We start from the raw sequence: 15,502 nt of genomic DNA, 5'->3' as shown, positions 1-15,502 counted from the left end.
GCCAGCCCCTCCTCTTAAAGCTGTCTCGTCCTTCCTGTGTTCCGCAGCGCTCGCCGCGTGTCGCGGCGCCTTTAAGTGTCGCCGTGACACGTGTGTGAAGCGCCGAGAGCCCGGATGGTGAGTGTGCAAGGCCCGGACCGAGCAGACGCCAGCGCCGCGGGCTGCAACGGGCCGGCCGAGGAACGGGTAGGAAGGGACCGAGTTTGGGCAGTGCGTGAGCCGGAGGAAAGCTGTGCGTCCGGCCAAGGGGAGGGCTTCCGCCGGGCCTGCGGCGCGGGTAACTGCGGTTGGACTCTGGCACACCCGGGGGCGCTCCTGGGAAACGTGGGCGCATATCCATGAGGGCTCTCGGGTCTACGGGAGGGCCCGGAGCTGCGCGGTTCACGGGGAAACCGAGGGTCCGCGGGGACGCCCTAGGTCCACTCTCCTGTGCCCCCGCGAGCGCCGACGGTGGTGGAGGGGAGAGCTGCCCCACAGGAGCCCGGGCGGGGGAGGAGCAGTGGCCTGTGTCGATGTCGGACACGCTCGTTACGTGCAGAAACATCTTTTACGCAGGATCTAGACCTGCTTAAGTTAAATCGGGAAGAGCGTTCTGTTTGGCAGCAGAACGGAAGTCCTGTTTGTTTTCTTTGAGGAAGCGATATGGAAAAGGCGCACCCCTGGAGAAGGTAGGTAACCTTCCTTCCATGGTCATTGTCGTGGTCACGGTGGATATGGGTTATGAAAATACATAGCTTTGGTCGCGTATTCTTGAGTCTCCCCTGGGGTCTTAGGAACTAGAGCAGCATCCTAAAACAGACGTTTTGTAAGGGATGCGGAGAATGGGGACTCCGAGGAGAGGGACGCGCGGCTTGTCGGGGACTGGTGCTCCGCGTGTTCTGCAGAAGAACCTGGAGGCTCCCTCTCAGCGCCCCAGGGAGGCCCCTCTCTGTCCATCCCAGGCTCCTCCCCGCCTGAACGTGGATGACCCTGTGAGTCCTCAGTGCGGTATATCAAAGATGAGAAGGAGAATGTGCTTGAATTGAGTGGTGTTTTCTTTGAGAACGCTGTATGTGAGCATTCTCGTAGGTAGAAAAAATACAGGGCGGAGTGGTATTGGCTGGTAAGAAACGTGGTGGGAGAGAGCATCCTTTCCAGTGTTGAAGTGTGTTTGCCCAGCGTGTACCTCAAAGGGCATACTTGTGAAACAAGGACGTTTTTCTGTGGGTTCCTACCCCTCAGAGAGGAATCATCTTTAGCTTTTTGCTTACTGTTTCAGATGAAACTGGTGACATAAAGGTTGCTTTTTCTGTCAGAACTGGAGAAATTAGGCTTGTTCAAAATCTCTGGCTCCACATTGGGAAGTGGGGTATGAGGAAGGTGCTCTTTAAGTTACTTGTCTTGAATTACGTTGGGTTAAATCTCCCAAGTTCTGTTTATCCTCTAGCTACTGGGTTCCCACACATTTGCCTTTGGACTCATATCTGTCTGGTATGAAGTCCTCACCTGTCCCTGGTGAGGTGTGGGGTCTTGACTGCAGCAGGGATCCTGTAGGGAATGTTTGCTTTGTTTTGGTGTTGATAAGCTTTTATTCATGGAAATCAGACATGATATATCTGAAATTTGCTGTAAACTCCTTTGGAGACAGGAGAGGAGACAGGATGGTCCTGCATAGTAATAATTATTGACCCTGAATTAGAGGACGAACGAAGTGGTTCACTGTGCTGTTCCCTCCACACTGTACATCTGAACATTTTCACACCAAAACGTTATCAAGTACCTCAGTTTTATGTAATCATAGTGTTTGTGGGTGGTAATAATTAAAAAGGGAAAAATCGACACTGGGCAAAGTGAGAATTTGACAATTCTTATAGCTCCTTTGATTTTTTTTTTTTTTTTTTTTTTTTTTTTTTTTTTTGGTATTTTTCTGAAGCTGGAAACGGGGAGAGACAGTCAGGACAGTCAGACAGACTCCCGCATGCGCCCGACCGGGATCCACCCAGCACGCCCACCAGGGGCAAAGCTCTGCCCACCAGGGGGTGATGCTCTGCCCCTCCGGGGCATCGCTCTGCCGCGACCAGAGCCACTCTAGCGCCTGGGGCAGAGGCCAAGGAGCCATCCCCAGCGTCCGGGCCATCTTTGCTCCAATGGAGCCTTGGCTGCGGGAGGGGAAGAGAGAGACAGAGAGGAAGGGGGGGGGGTGGAGAAGCAAATGGGCGCTTCTCCTATGTGCCCTGGCCGGGAATCGAACCCGGGTCCCCCGCACGCCAGGCTGACGCTCTACCGCTGAGCCAACCGGCCAGGGCTTGATTTTTTTTTTATTTCACTGATTCATAAAATCTGAAAGTTGAAGATCATTATCTGTGACCTCTTCCTCTTCAGGATGCAATTTAGAATGGAGCTGACTGCAAATGTGGGGACATTTTTGTTCACTGGTGTTGTCACTGACATGAAGGTTTAAATATTGAGCAAACCATGTTTTCATATCAAGCTGGGTGAACTAATCTGTAGCTGTTTACTCATTTTCCCACCTGACTCTTCCTAGATCCATGCTGTCGATAGTTCCCCAGCCTTAACGCCAACTGTTCCTGGTAAGTTTTCGGTCTTCCTGCTCTGCACCACAACCTCATGGGACGCTCTGTTTATCCCACAGTTTCTGATGCCCATTCTGGACGAACACCTTTGCAGCTTTGGTGAGTTAACAGGCCAGAGACAAGGAGCATGTGCTTTTGAGGGCCTGGTCCCATACCCTCCCAGTCTGGACAAGAACCTGACCCCATGCTGCAGCAGCAGCGCACCCAAGTTTACATGTGCCAGGTAAGCCACACAGGTTCCTATGTATGACCCAACAGCTGTCAATCAGTGTGGGGACTCTTAGATGACCCCACCCTACAAAAAGTGCTTTTATTTCCTCAAATTGGAGAACTTTTGCTTGTTTTTTAAAAAAGTTTTACAAGTCTGAACTTTACAGATGTTTCTATAGACAAACTTGATCCATGTATGAAATTAGATGCTTCGTGATTCGCTTGAATGGTTCTTTCACTAGAGCAGAGGTTTGGGGTACACTTTCTTTCACTAGAGCAGAGGTTTGGGGTACACCTTACAAGTTGGTACTCATATGGCAGGCGGGTCACTGGGGACCAGAGGGAGTCACTATTTTTCTGATGAGAATGAGCAGTTTAAGAAACGCGCTTTTCTGTGACTCGAATGGTCCTTGAGCTTTGGCTGGGATGTTGAGTTGCGAGACAGGGGTAAGGAAGAGAAGCAGTAGATACAGCTGTAGCCACCAGGTGATAGGGTTTCCTGTTTGTTGTAACTTCTATGGTTACCCCACCAGTGTCCTTCCTCTAGCTAGTCATAGCCTTCACCTAGCACTTGTCCCATTAATTTCCTACCCACCTTTGGTGCTACGTTTGTCCCTGTTTTACAAAGACTATAAGACCTCTGGAAGTCATGATAATTGTCCCCAGAGTTTATCACTAACAGGTGATGGAACACACAGCCTTCTGCCTTCCAGAGCTGCCACCTCTGCTTTGCTTAAGTTTAGGCACCATTTACTCTTGTACCCCCATCACTGTCCTTTCTCTCTTCTCTCACTCTTTTTTATTTTTCTTTTGTATTTTTCTGAAATGAGAAGTGGGGAGAGAGAGAGAGACAGATTCCCGCATGCGCCTGACCAGATCCACCCGGCACACCCACCAGGGGGCAATGCTCCATTGCAATCGAAGCCATTCTAGCGCCTGAGGCAGAGGCCATGGAGTCATCCTCAGCGCCTGGGCCAACTTGCTCCAGTGGAGCCTTCGCTGCAGGAGGAGAAGAGAGAGACAGAGAGGAAGGAGAGGGGGAGGGGTGGAGAAGCAGATGGGCGCTTCTCCTGTGTGCCCTGACCGGGAATTGAACCTCGGTACTTCCACGCATCAGGCCAATGCTCTACCACTGAGCCAACTGGCCAGGGCTCTCCTCCCTCACTTTTTATTTTAGATTTTATTTATTTTTAGAGAAGGAGGACAGAGAGAAGTGGGGAGGAGCAGGAAGCATCAACTCCAATATGTGCCTTGACCAGGCAAGCCCAGGGTTTTGAACCGGCGACCTCAGCATTCCAGGTCAATGCTTTTATCCACTGCACCACCACAGATCAGGCTCCTCCCTCACTTTTAAAAAGATAATCTGGCCTGACCGGGTGGTTGCACAGTGGATAGAGCATCGGACTGGGATGCAAAAGACCCAGGTTCGAGACCCTGAGGTCACCAGCTTGAGCGAGGGCTCATCTGGTTTGAGCAAAAGCTCACCAGCTTGAACCCAAGGTCACTGGCTTGAGCGAAGGGTTACTCAGTCTGCTGAAGGCCCACGGTCAAGGCACATATGAGAAAGCAATCAATGAACAACTAAGGTGTCGCAACGAAAAACTGATGATTGATGCTTCTCATCTCTCTCCGTTCCTGTCTGTCCTTATCTATCCCTCTGACTCTCTCTCTGTCTCTGTAAAAAAAATAAATAAATAAATAAATAAAGAGATAATCTGTACAAATACTGTCTAACAATGCAAGTCACAAATATAACTTAAAATGTTACATTAGCCACATTAAAAAATACAGGTGTAATTAAGTGTCACAGTCTATTTTATTTAACCCAATATATATAGGATAGCTTTTCAGCACATAAGCAATCTAAAAATTTTTATTTATTTATTTATTTTTTACAGAGACAGAGTCAGAGAGAGGGATAGACAGGGACAGATAGACAGGAATGGAGATATGAGAAGCATCAATCATTAGTTTTTCATTGCGACACCTTAGTTGTTCATTGATTGCTTTTTCATATGTGCCTTGACCGTGGGCCTTCAGCAGACCGAGTAACCCCTTGCTTGAGCCAGCAACCTGGGTCCAAGCTGGTGAGCTTTGCTCAAACCAGATGAGCCTGCGCTCAAGCTGGTGACCTCGGGGTCTCGAACCTGGGTCCTCTGCATCCCAGTCCGACTCTCTATCCACTGCGCCACCACCTGGTCAGGCGCAATCTAAAAATTTTTGAGGTATTTTATATTCTTATACTAAGTTTTTGGAATCTGGTGTATGTTACATTTACAGCGCATCGGAGTAGTCTGCTTTCACATAGTCAGTGGCCACATGTGGCCGTGGTCTTCGGTTTGGAGAGTACAGGACAGGGCAGCCACGTATGTGCCTTTTACTTGCCAGACTAAGTCCTTTGTTACATGGATTTGGGTGTGTAACCAGAGCATCTTATAAGACTTGGTGTACCCTGGTTTTGAGCAGACATTAGGGCCACATGGATGCCTCAAGTACAGTGTCCCTTGTGTATGACGCCTGTGGAAAGAGATGTAGGCTACAAAGGTGACCTGGCCTTCTGGTGCTGCTCCTGTCTAGCTGGTGCTCCTTATGGAAGCACTTCTTCTTTTATTTATTTATTTATTTATTTATTTATTTATTAAATATGTATATTTTTAAATGTATTTATTGATTTTAGAGAGAGAGGAAGGGAGAGACAGAAACATCAATTTGTTTCAATATGTACTCTGACCAAGGATTGAAACTGTCAACCTCAATCTTTGTGTATCATTACGATGCTCTAACCAACTGAGCTATCCAGCCAGGGTGAGGCACCTCGTCTTTCTGAGACAAGCAGCTGGGCTCCACTGTGTCTACGTGGCCACTAATGGGTCTCCAGGCCTGCACTTCCTTTGCAGGGTTGGCAGCCATTCAGAGAAGCTTTCATGTTGGCTAGCATTTGTCATGACCAAAGCGGGGGCTTTTCAGAGGTCTTTGTTCTGGGACCTGGTTACCTGTCGCTCTGTGTTCCTTTTTGTCCCCACAGTGATGCACCATGCCAATCGTCGATAAGTTGAAGGAAGCTCTGAAACCTAGCCGCAAGGACTCAGCTGATGATGGAGAGCTGGGGAGGCTTCTGGCCTCCTCCGCGAAGAAGGTCCTTTTACAGAAGATTGAGTTCGAGCCCGCCAGCAAGAGCTTCTCCTATCAGCTGGAGTACCTAAAGAGCAAATACGTGTTGCTGAACACCAAAGCGGAGGGAGCCATTCGCCACAGGACTGGGGATGAACCACAGGCCAGGAGACAGGGTACAGATGCACAGTTTGCTGGCAGAAGGGGCTTCACTCTGTGTTGACCAAGTGGGTAGACAGAACGTTGACTGATTAATAGGAACCAAAGCAGAATATGGTCAGAGAGTTGTGAATTATATGTATGTTAGGGGGAGGTCCGTGGATTTTAGTTACAGAGGTAATGATATGGCATTGGTCAGAAAGATCTGTGTCTTTAGGTTTCCTTGGACCTTTTATGTTGAACATAAATGGGCTGCAAATGGCTAGGGCCTGGTTCCTCCAGCCCATCATTTTGTGCATCTCATCCTCTTGTCCACAGAGGGGACCTTAAATCTAGATCTACGCAATCTGGAAGACCCATAGGGTGGCTGGGTTTTCTCCTGAGCTTTCCAGGAACTTCCAGTAAATGGGAACACTATTCAGCCTTCAATGCCGTGTTCAGACAAGTGCATGCTAAATGTACATCATCGATTTCATGCTGTGGTCTGCCTGTGCGTAGACTTAACGTCACCCTCCTTTCTTCCCTGTCCCTGTCTCCCAGGCAGCGAGCATGTGTATGAGAGCAGTGGCGATGGTGTCCCCGCCCCACAGAAAGTGCTGTTCCCTGTGGAGCAGCTGTCTCTGAAGTGGGAGCGAGTTTACCGTGTCGGAGCTGGACTCCACAACCTTGGCAACACGTGCTTCCTAAACTCGACTGTACAGTGCTTGACTTACACTCCACCGCTGGCCAACTACCTGCTCTCCAAGGAGCATGCTCGTAACTGTGAGTCACTGCAGCAGGGAATGGGTTCTGAGTCCCCGGAACCAGCTGGCCTCCTAATTAGACAAACCCACGTGCTGGTGGTGCTGCTAGTGCACAGCCTGGACCAAACTTAGGGGTGATGTTCATGATACCTAGTAACCGATAAAACCTAAACTACTGCCTGATCAGGTGGTGGCGCAGTGGATAGAGCGTCGGACTGGGATGTAGAGGACCCAGGTTCGAGACCCCGAGGTCGCCAGCTTGAGCGTGGGCTCATCTGGTTTGAGCAAAAGCCCACCAGCTTGAACCCAAGGTCACTGGCTCCAGCAAGGGGTTACTCGGTCTGCTGAAGGCCCGCGGTCAAGGCACATATGAGAAAGCAATCAATAAACAACTAAGGTGTTGCAACGCGCAATGATTGATGCTTCTCATCTCTCTCTGTTCCTGTCTGTCTGTCCCTGTCTATCCCTCTCTCTGACTCACTCTCTGTAAAAAATAAATAAATAAAAATTTAAAAAACCCCAAAAAACAAAAACCTAAACTACTGTGTCTGCTGCAGGACAGGCCATGAAAACAAATCACTAAGGTAGAGTAACAGTCTCCAAACTTCTGCAAACATAATTACCTGCACAGGGAAAAGGATTTTCAGTAGATACCCACCCTCCAAACTACAGGGTGGTTTGAGAGTAGGTTTACAGTTTTTTATATGGAAAATAACACAATAAATAATAACACAAGAATATAATCTGTGTTTTGTGTACTCACAACTGTAGACTACTTTCTCCCCACCCTGTATATACATTCAATTATTTTATAACCCTATTTTTATACCAGTGTTTTATCAACTATTAAAGAAACTGAGACCCTGGCCAATTGGCTCAGCAGTGGAGCATTGGCCTGGCATGTGGAAGTCCCAGGTTTGATTCCCAGTCAGGGCTCACAGGAGAAGCACCCATCTGCTTCTCCCTTCCCTCTCTCCTTTCTCTCTGTCTCTCTCTTCCCCTCCCGCAGCCAAGGCTCCACTGGAGCAAAGTTGGTCTGGGCACTGAGGAGGGTGGAGGGTTGTGTGACCTCTGCCTCAGGCCCTAGAATGGCTGTGGTTGCAAGGGAGCAATGCCCCAGATGGGCAGAGCATCACCCCCTATGGGCATGCCTGGTGGATCCCGGTTGGGTGCCTATGGGGAGTCTGTCTGCCTCCCTGCTTCTCACTTCATATAAATACAAAAAACAAAAACAAAAATCTGAATCAGTGGTTCAGAATCTTCCCATGAAGGAAACACCAGACTGATGACATACAGGTGAGTTTTATGAAACTTTTTTTTTTTTATAGAGACAGAGAGAGACAGAGAGACAGAGAGAGGGATAGATAGGGACAGACAGACAGGAATGGAGAGAGATGAGAAGAATCAATTATTAGTTTTTCATTGTGACACCTTAGTTGTTCCTTGATTGCTTTCTCATATGTGCCTTAACCGTGGGGCTACAGCAGACTGAGTAACCCCTTGCTCGAGCCAGCGACCTTGGGTCCAAGCTGGTGAGATTTGCTCAAACCAGATGAGCCCACACTCAAGCTAGCGACCTCGGGGTCTCAAACCTGGGTCCTCTGCATCCCAGTCCAACGCTCTGTCCACTGCGCCACCGCCTAGTCAGGTGAGTTTTATGAAACTTTTAAGAACAAGACTGTTCAAGGCTTCATAAGCTTTTCTAGAGAAGAGAGAAAACTCACCAGCTCATTCCATGAGGTTTTTATAGCTCGGACTACAAAATTAACCAAGCACAACATGAGAAAGAAATTGCAGTCACCTCTTATTTGTGAGCTTATATAGACATCAGAGTTCTGCGCAAAATAACCAGCAGAGTCAGTAGTCTTCTGAACGCCTCAAGCAGCGATGCTCCAGCACCAGGAAGTCTCTTGAGTTAAGCACAGCCCTGGGGGCTGTCCGCTGCAGTCACACCCTGGTTCTGTGTCCTCGAGGATGGTACCTGACCTCTAAAGCTTCCTGTTCCTCATCCGCAGAGCAGCCCTGTTGCCTCCCTTACAGCATGACTGTGGGGCTTCGGTGCATCACGTAAAGTGCTCAAGATGGTGCTGGCTCACGGTCAGTGCTGAGTGCGTGCTAATGTGACTGTCTCAGTGACTCTTACAATTACCTGAACACAGATGCCAAAACCATATTTTATGATAAACTCTTGGCAGAGTAGCAACAGAATGAATAAAGGAAAAAACTACAAAGAAAATCCAAGTAGGAAAATGTGGGAAGCACACCCTTTTTGTTTAAGGTGCATTGGTCCTTGCCAGAACAGTAACAGAGGAGGGAGAAAGCAGGGGATAGCACTGTTTCTCTACTGTACAGAAAAGCAAATGACCCATAGACAAATCAGAAAGTGGGCAACTGGAGTGGGTACATGACATCAGTAGACAAAAAGGTAGTGGAATTTCTCTACACCAAACAATGAGGTGCGCAAAAATTGCTGTTGTAAGTGAATTTATAATAAAGCCCTTGCTGGACAGCTCAGTATATGAGAGTACTTCTAATGCATTCATCTGTCTCTGGACACTTGGGTTGCTTCTGCATTTTTACTCTGTGATAATGCTGTGAGTATGGACATTCAAATATGTCTTTAAGACCTCGCTTTTCCCCTCAGTGTATATGTATATTACCCAGAGGTGGAATTGCTAGATCATCTGAGAATTCTTTTTTTAAATTTTTGAGGAACCGCCAACCATTTTTCATAGTGGCTACACCATTTACATTCCCAACAGTGCATGGATATTTCACTTTCTCCACATCTTTGCTGATAACATTTTCTTTCCGAGGTGCAAATACGAGCATTTTTGTTCGTAGTATGCAGTAAACAGGCTACGTACCATTTCATTACTGAGTTTGAGATGGGTCTAGGTAACCGGGTAATTGGAGGTGTGGATGGGGAGAGTGACTTAGTAATGTTGAATCTGGTATTAGGAGCTGGGTCTCTGAAAAGGTAACACTGTATATGGGACAGCGATGTCTTTGGGGCTACAAGACTTGCTTGCCCTTGGAGACGAGATCACACGCACACAAGAGCACAGGCATAGGGTTGTCCAGGGCAGCATGGTTTGGGACAGTGGAGCTTATAATAGACTGCGCTCCGTCCACTCGGAGACCTTCTTGTGTGAAGTGTGGGCTAAGCTCAGTGCAAAGCAGTTCAGCTGTGGGTGATGCGCGCTGTGTGTTACGGTGGAGTAAAAGGAAGCTTGACTGCAGCTGTGGCGCCAGTTACTGTTGGGGGTGTGCACGTGTATGCCAAGGACACCCATGGGGCAGTGGTGACCCAGCTCAGGCTGGTGGTTTTCTCTGATGAAGGAACCGGGGCGGGGGGGGGGGGGGATTCAGCTATCACACCAGAGTGTTTTATGTTGAAAACAACTAAGATGGGAGGGCTGGGTTGTGGGATAGTCTTTGTACTTCTCTTTGTACTTAAATATCTTGTAATTTTAAATAAAGGTCACTTGTGCCTCTGTCTGGCCTAATGGCTTGGGTGGGGGGACAGATAGTTCCTCACAGAGCCCAGTTAATGGACTCAGTGTTTAGGGGTCAGCTGCTCCCACTGCTGCCATCGGGCACCATATATTATGCTGGATGGCTCGTAGAACGGGCATGTTGACTGTGTAGGGCTATATAGAATTTCTCTGTGCTCTGATGGGGCAGCAGGTGTCTCCCTAGGATCAGCGGGGTAGACCAAAGTGTCAGGAAGCCCTGAATGCTCTATCCTGTTGACTGTGTGGTACAGCTGGGAAGTTAGAGAAAACATTTCCTTAGACTTCATTTCGAGCTTCAGACTCACTCTTTTTTTAAGTAAATAACACTAAAAAAATACAAGAAGGACCTAGGTGATGGGGTGAGTTAGGGTCTTTGCCTCAGGTGGGTCATGGCCTGATGCCCTTGCACAGCAGATGCTCCCCAATGGTCACTGAGCTGCTGCAGGGGTCTCAGGACCCCTGGCTCTGCTGCTGTCAAGTGGGAGCGCCTTCACTCACCTCCTCACCCCTCTACAGGTCGCCAGGGAAGCTTCTGCATGCTGTGCGTCATGCAGAACCACATTGTCCAGGCCTTTGCCAACAGCGGTAATGCCATCAAGCCCGTGTCATTCATCCGAGACCTGAGAAGTAAGTGCATTTCTCATCTGCTGGCGCCACGGTGGGAGCTGCGGAGTTGGAGGGGGCCTGGACTTCACAGAACAGTGACTTGGTGTACATGGATGATGGTGCACACTGAAGGGGCTGTGGTTTCAGACAGCTGTGGCCGGAGTCCGTGCAGATGACTTTATGGGGGATGGGAGGCTAGGAGTGGGGGTGTTGTGGGTGGGCTGGTGAGCATGAGAGAGCGCTGGGCAGTGGAGGCCTCTTCTGCCAATGATCACATGTGTCCAGGTCAGATGTCCTACCCTGCAGTACAGAGGTGGTGGCATGTGAAAGCCGCATAGGCTATAACATACTGGGATCCACCTGTGCTGTGCCGGTTCTGGGCTTACAGTCTCTGTAGTGGGTCTTACTGTGGAACTGTGATGTCACAGTGAATGCGGAGCTCATCTCCCACTGGCCCTATGCAGAGGTCTGCAGAGAGGTGGGCACACTCATGCAGGCGTTTGAAGAAGGCAGGAGCTCCCCACTCCCATCTGATGAATGCCTCTTCCTTCCTCAGAGATCGCCCGGCACTTCCGCTTTGGGAACCAGGAGGATGCACACGAGTTTCTGCGGTACACCATCGACGCCATGCAAAAGGCCTGCCTGAATGGCTATGCGAAGTATGTGCCTCACTTACCCACTTTTCTACGCTGGAGGCGGCCAGCCCTCTGCCGCTCCCTGCAGCTTCCTCTGCAACTGTTTGCATCCGGGTCCTCGACCCAACTGAAGTTCAGACAAGAGGCTGCATGTGCTTCTCAAGAAAGGCCCCTCCGGGTACCTTCCCTTAGCCCAGGGTGTGGTGGCCAGGACAGATGGTGGTGGCCACACTCTGTCCTTGCAGCTCAGTGGAGGGGAAGGCTTTAGCACAGCGGTTCTCAACCTGTGGGTCGTGACCCCGGCGGGGTCGTCTAAAGCCATCGGAAAATACATAATGCATATCAAGTATTTACATTCCGAATCATAACTAGCAAAATTACAGTTATGAAGTAGCCACCAAAATTATTTTTTGGTTTGGGGTCACTGCAACATGAGGAACTGTATTGCGGGGTCACGGCATTAGAAAGGTTGAGAACCACTGCTTTAGCAGATCTCAGGGCCTTCACTGGACATTTCCTATCTTTTTAAAATCACCCCAGTACAGAGGACGGCGTGGTAGGAATATTAGGTCTTTATGAAAGAATTTGATTCTAGGTAGGAAAAGCTGAGGGTAGGAAGTTGAAGATTTTTGACATTTTTACTCTGTCCAGTTACTATCTCCTAATTTCAAATTTGAGAGCGTAGACAATGCATGTGATACTTGACAACTTTGTGCCCTTTTTTTTTTATCAAATAGTTACTGTCATGAAGGTTTCAATGTCATTTTTGGGTTTGTGGGTTCAGACAAAAGAAGCTAGGCAGGAACTGCTCCCTATTTCCTGCCTGTTGCCCAAGCTTGGACTAGAGCTGAGGCCAACTTTGGTGACAGCACTTAGTGCTTAGGAGCGGGAGCATGAGCGCTGCAGTGGATAGCCACCAGGGAGCCACCCCAGGAGCCTTCCCCGTGCTCCTTGTGGGAGTGACCCGAAGCTCAGACTGTGTGGAATGTGGCCTGGCTAGAGGCCTGCAGAGGCAGGTGGTGGAGCTTGTGACCTGCTATGCAGGTGGGTACAGCTTGTCTGTGCATTGCTTCCCAGTCCTGATCCCCGGGCGGAGTCACCTGAGACCATAACTGACCCTGTCCCCACTCAGGGCCGATGAGCCAAACTCTGGAGGTGGAGAATTCGGGAGGGGTGAGGTGGGGGGTGGGACAGATGAGTTTTGGGTTAAGACTGAGGGCAGGGAGGAGTCCAGGTTTGTGGTCTGGGCAGCAGGTAGGTGGTGAGCAAGCATGGTGCAGGGCACAGTCGGGCAGGTGCTGGAAGGCTGACGAGGCGTCACATCAGGTGAGCCAGGCATGGCTGGGCACTGTGCAGGTGAGTAGGGTACTTGCTGAACACCTGTCCTTGAGGAAGCTTACTGGTCTGTGGTGAAGTGAGAGTAAATAAGGCACCGATGTGAGCTTTTCACAAAGTGACTCAATGTGCAGGGGAGAGTCTGTTTTGTTTTTTTTTATTTTAATGACTTAGTTGAATGTGTGAGCAGAGTGGACTATTTCTGTTACATGGAGCTTCCTGATATCTTTGTGAACGCTCCCTGTGCAGTTGTGCCAGGGCCCCTTGTGCTGGGGGTGGAGCTGTACGTGTGTCCATCTGTGAGGTCCATGCTGCTTCTTTCTCCTGCTCCCCACTCAGGATGCTGCATCTCTCGCCGCAGCTCAGGGACTCTGGCTTTATATAGGTTGCAACATGCATAAAGGTGGTTAGACATGCCGAACCCCCACATCTTCGTGGAGATCTGTAGCTTTTAGCATTACAGGCTGTCTTTCCGTGTCCCGTTGGATGGTTTCTGGCGTGGATTCTCTGCCCCAGCGGGAATCCAGGTGACCTGCCTGCTGACTGGCCTGTCACCTTGCCCAGCACATTCCACAGCACTCGGCTTTTGGCGTGTGCCTTAGGCTCATCTTACTTTGTGGGCCAGACTGGGAATCTGTCTTTTATAGGCAGGTTCATCCCCTTCACGTTTTTTTGACTGAAGTTTGGTCTTGACTTTGCCTTTTTACTTCTATTTTGTCATTTTAAGTATTACATAGAGTATACTGCCTGTGTTTCTTTGCCTGTCTGACTTTTCTTTGCTTGTTTTTTTCAAACTTGTTTGATGTTTAGAAGGCCTGTGTTTTATTCTGGTGGTGACTGTATATGCACCCACCCTCTTTTCTGAACCTTGGTTAGTTAGTTTTAGGGGCATCAGCCCTTTGCCTGCTCCCTCCTCCTCGCTCTTAAATCTTTTTTTTTTTTTCTTTATTCATTTTTAGAGAGGAGAGAGAGAGGGAGAGAGACAGAGAGAGAGAAGGGGGGAGGAGCAGGAAGCATCAACTCCCATATGTGCCTTGACCAGGCAAGCCCAGGGTTTCGAACCGGCGACCTCAGCATTTCCAGGTCGACGCGTTATCCACTGCGTCACCACAGGTCAGGCCTCGCTCTTAAATCTTGGTCGCATTATTTTTTATTTTGTTGGCATATGCAAAATGTATATGTATTCCTGCAACGTTGGTCCCAGCCCTGCTTCTATCTGAGAGCCCAGGCTGGGCTGCAGGGTTCCAGAAGCCTGAGGGCAGTCCCACTCTGGTGCCCTGTGATCCTTTTTGCTTAGAGGTCTCCAGGGTCTTTTTAAAATCTTTATAGTCTGGTGGTTTCACTGGAAACATCCTGGAGCTAACTGTTGTTGGCTACTTTTCCTAGACACCATGTCCCTGGCCAGTGACAGGTTGACTCTGTAGCAGATACTGACTCTGGAAGCGGGTGGATGGGAGAATGCTCTTACTGGTGGGAGAGTTAGGCTTCAGCAGTAGGCGGCTGGTGTCTGAGCACCTGCTGCGAACCAGCTCTGTGCTCAATGTGCTTTGAAAATGAGCAGCGAGAAACGAGGCCGGCACTGGAAGTCAGTGTGATGAGCTGCCCACTGTGGTGCTGCCTTTGTGGAATGCACAGGATTCGCCCTCTGTCACCAGGAAAGGTGGTCTTCCTTTGGTGGCACCCCCCAGTGGGGATATGACGCTCATCTCTAGGGCACACACTGCTGCTGAGTCTGGTTTGTTTGTATTGAAGGCTGTTTTCTAACATCTGGAAAATTTTTTTTTTATTATGTAAATGCCTTTATTTGAACTAATACATTGCTATCAGATTACATCACTTTTCAGAGTTACAGTAAGATTATAATCTTGAAAACTATAGCAAACAGCTTGACAAAGCTAGCGTACATAAGTCCTACATACATATTTTTATTTTTTAGTGACCATAGTTCCTTGTCTTAGGTGTAGAATTAGAAATTCTATTGTACACTTAGCATACTTGGCCTACTGCATTCTACCTAAGTTCTGAGCACACTCTCTCCTCAAAAGTGTCATATTCAACAGTATTTTAAATCTAAAGAGTTTGATGATACAGGTTTTAAGACAAACAAGCAGATACTGAACCAAGTGTTTTAAGACAAAATATGTCAACTGTTTACAGTTTGGGTATGAGGGGGGAAATGCACTTTTTTTTTTTTTTTTTTTTTTTTTCGGAAGCTGGAAACGGGGAGAGACAGTCAGACAGACTCCTGCATGCGCCCGACCGGGATCCACCCGGCACGCCCACCAGGGGCAAAGCTCTGCCCACCAGGGGGCGATGCTCTGCCCCTCCGGGGCGTCGCTCTGCCGAGACCAGAGCCAATCTAGCGCCTGGGGCAGAGGCCAAGGAGCCATCCCCAGCGCCCGGGCCATCTTTGCTCCAATGGAGCCTTGGCTGCGGGAGGGGAAGAGAGAGACAGAGAGGAAGGAGGGAGGGGTGGAGAAGCAGATGGGTGCTTCTCCTATGTGCCCTGGCCGGGAATCGAACCCGGGTCCCCCGCACGCCAGGCCGACGCTCTACTGCTGAGCCAACCGGCCAGGGCCGAAATGCACATTTAAGGTACGTTTTCCTCTACT

At 49.1% G+C, this 15,502-nt stretch overlaps 1 protein-coding gene across 9 annotated transcripts in view; it reads left to right on the top strand.

Moving 5' to 3' along the window:
- Positions 1 to 15,502, top strand: part of USP36 (ubiquitin specific peptidase 36) — a 36,309-nt gene continuing 20,807 nt past the window's right edge. For 3 of the 9 annotated variants that reach the window (XM_066381426.1, XM_066381418.1, XM_066381423.1), the window contains exons 1-7: positions 170 to 286; positions 556 to 668; positions 2,633 to 2,796; positions 5,809 to 6,070; positions 6,594 to 6,815; positions 10,831 to 10,941; positions 11,477 to 11,579. In XM_066381426.1, coding sequence (XP_066237523.1) covers positions 5,818 to 6,070; positions 6,594 to 6,815; positions 10,831 to 10,941; positions 11,477 to 11,579 — 689 coding nt within the window. In that variant the 5' untranslated portion in view covers positions 170 to 286; positions 556 to 668; positions 2,633 to 2,796; positions 5,809 to 5,817. Of the gene's footprint in view, positions 287 to 555; positions 669 to 2,632; positions 2,797 to 5,808; positions 6,071 to 6,593; positions 6,816 to 10,830; positions 10,942 to 11,476; positions 11,580 to 15,502 lie in introns of all 9 variants that reach the window. The other 6 variants (XM_066381422.1, XM_066381420.1, XM_066381419.1 and 3 more) reach the window with 6 other exon arrangements.

Source organism: Saccopteryx leptura, chromosome 4 (assembly GCF_036850995.1).
Source record: "Saccopteryx leptura isolate mSacLep1 chromosome 4, mSacLep1_pri_phased_curated, whole genome shotgun sequence".
Taxonomy (NCBI): domain Eukaryota; kingdom Metazoa; phylum Chordata; class Mammalia; order Chiroptera; family Emballonuridae; genus Saccopteryx; species Saccopteryx leptura.
Note: the sequence above shows the minus strand (reverse complement) of the source record. Positions and strands in the feature narration are given on the sequence as shown.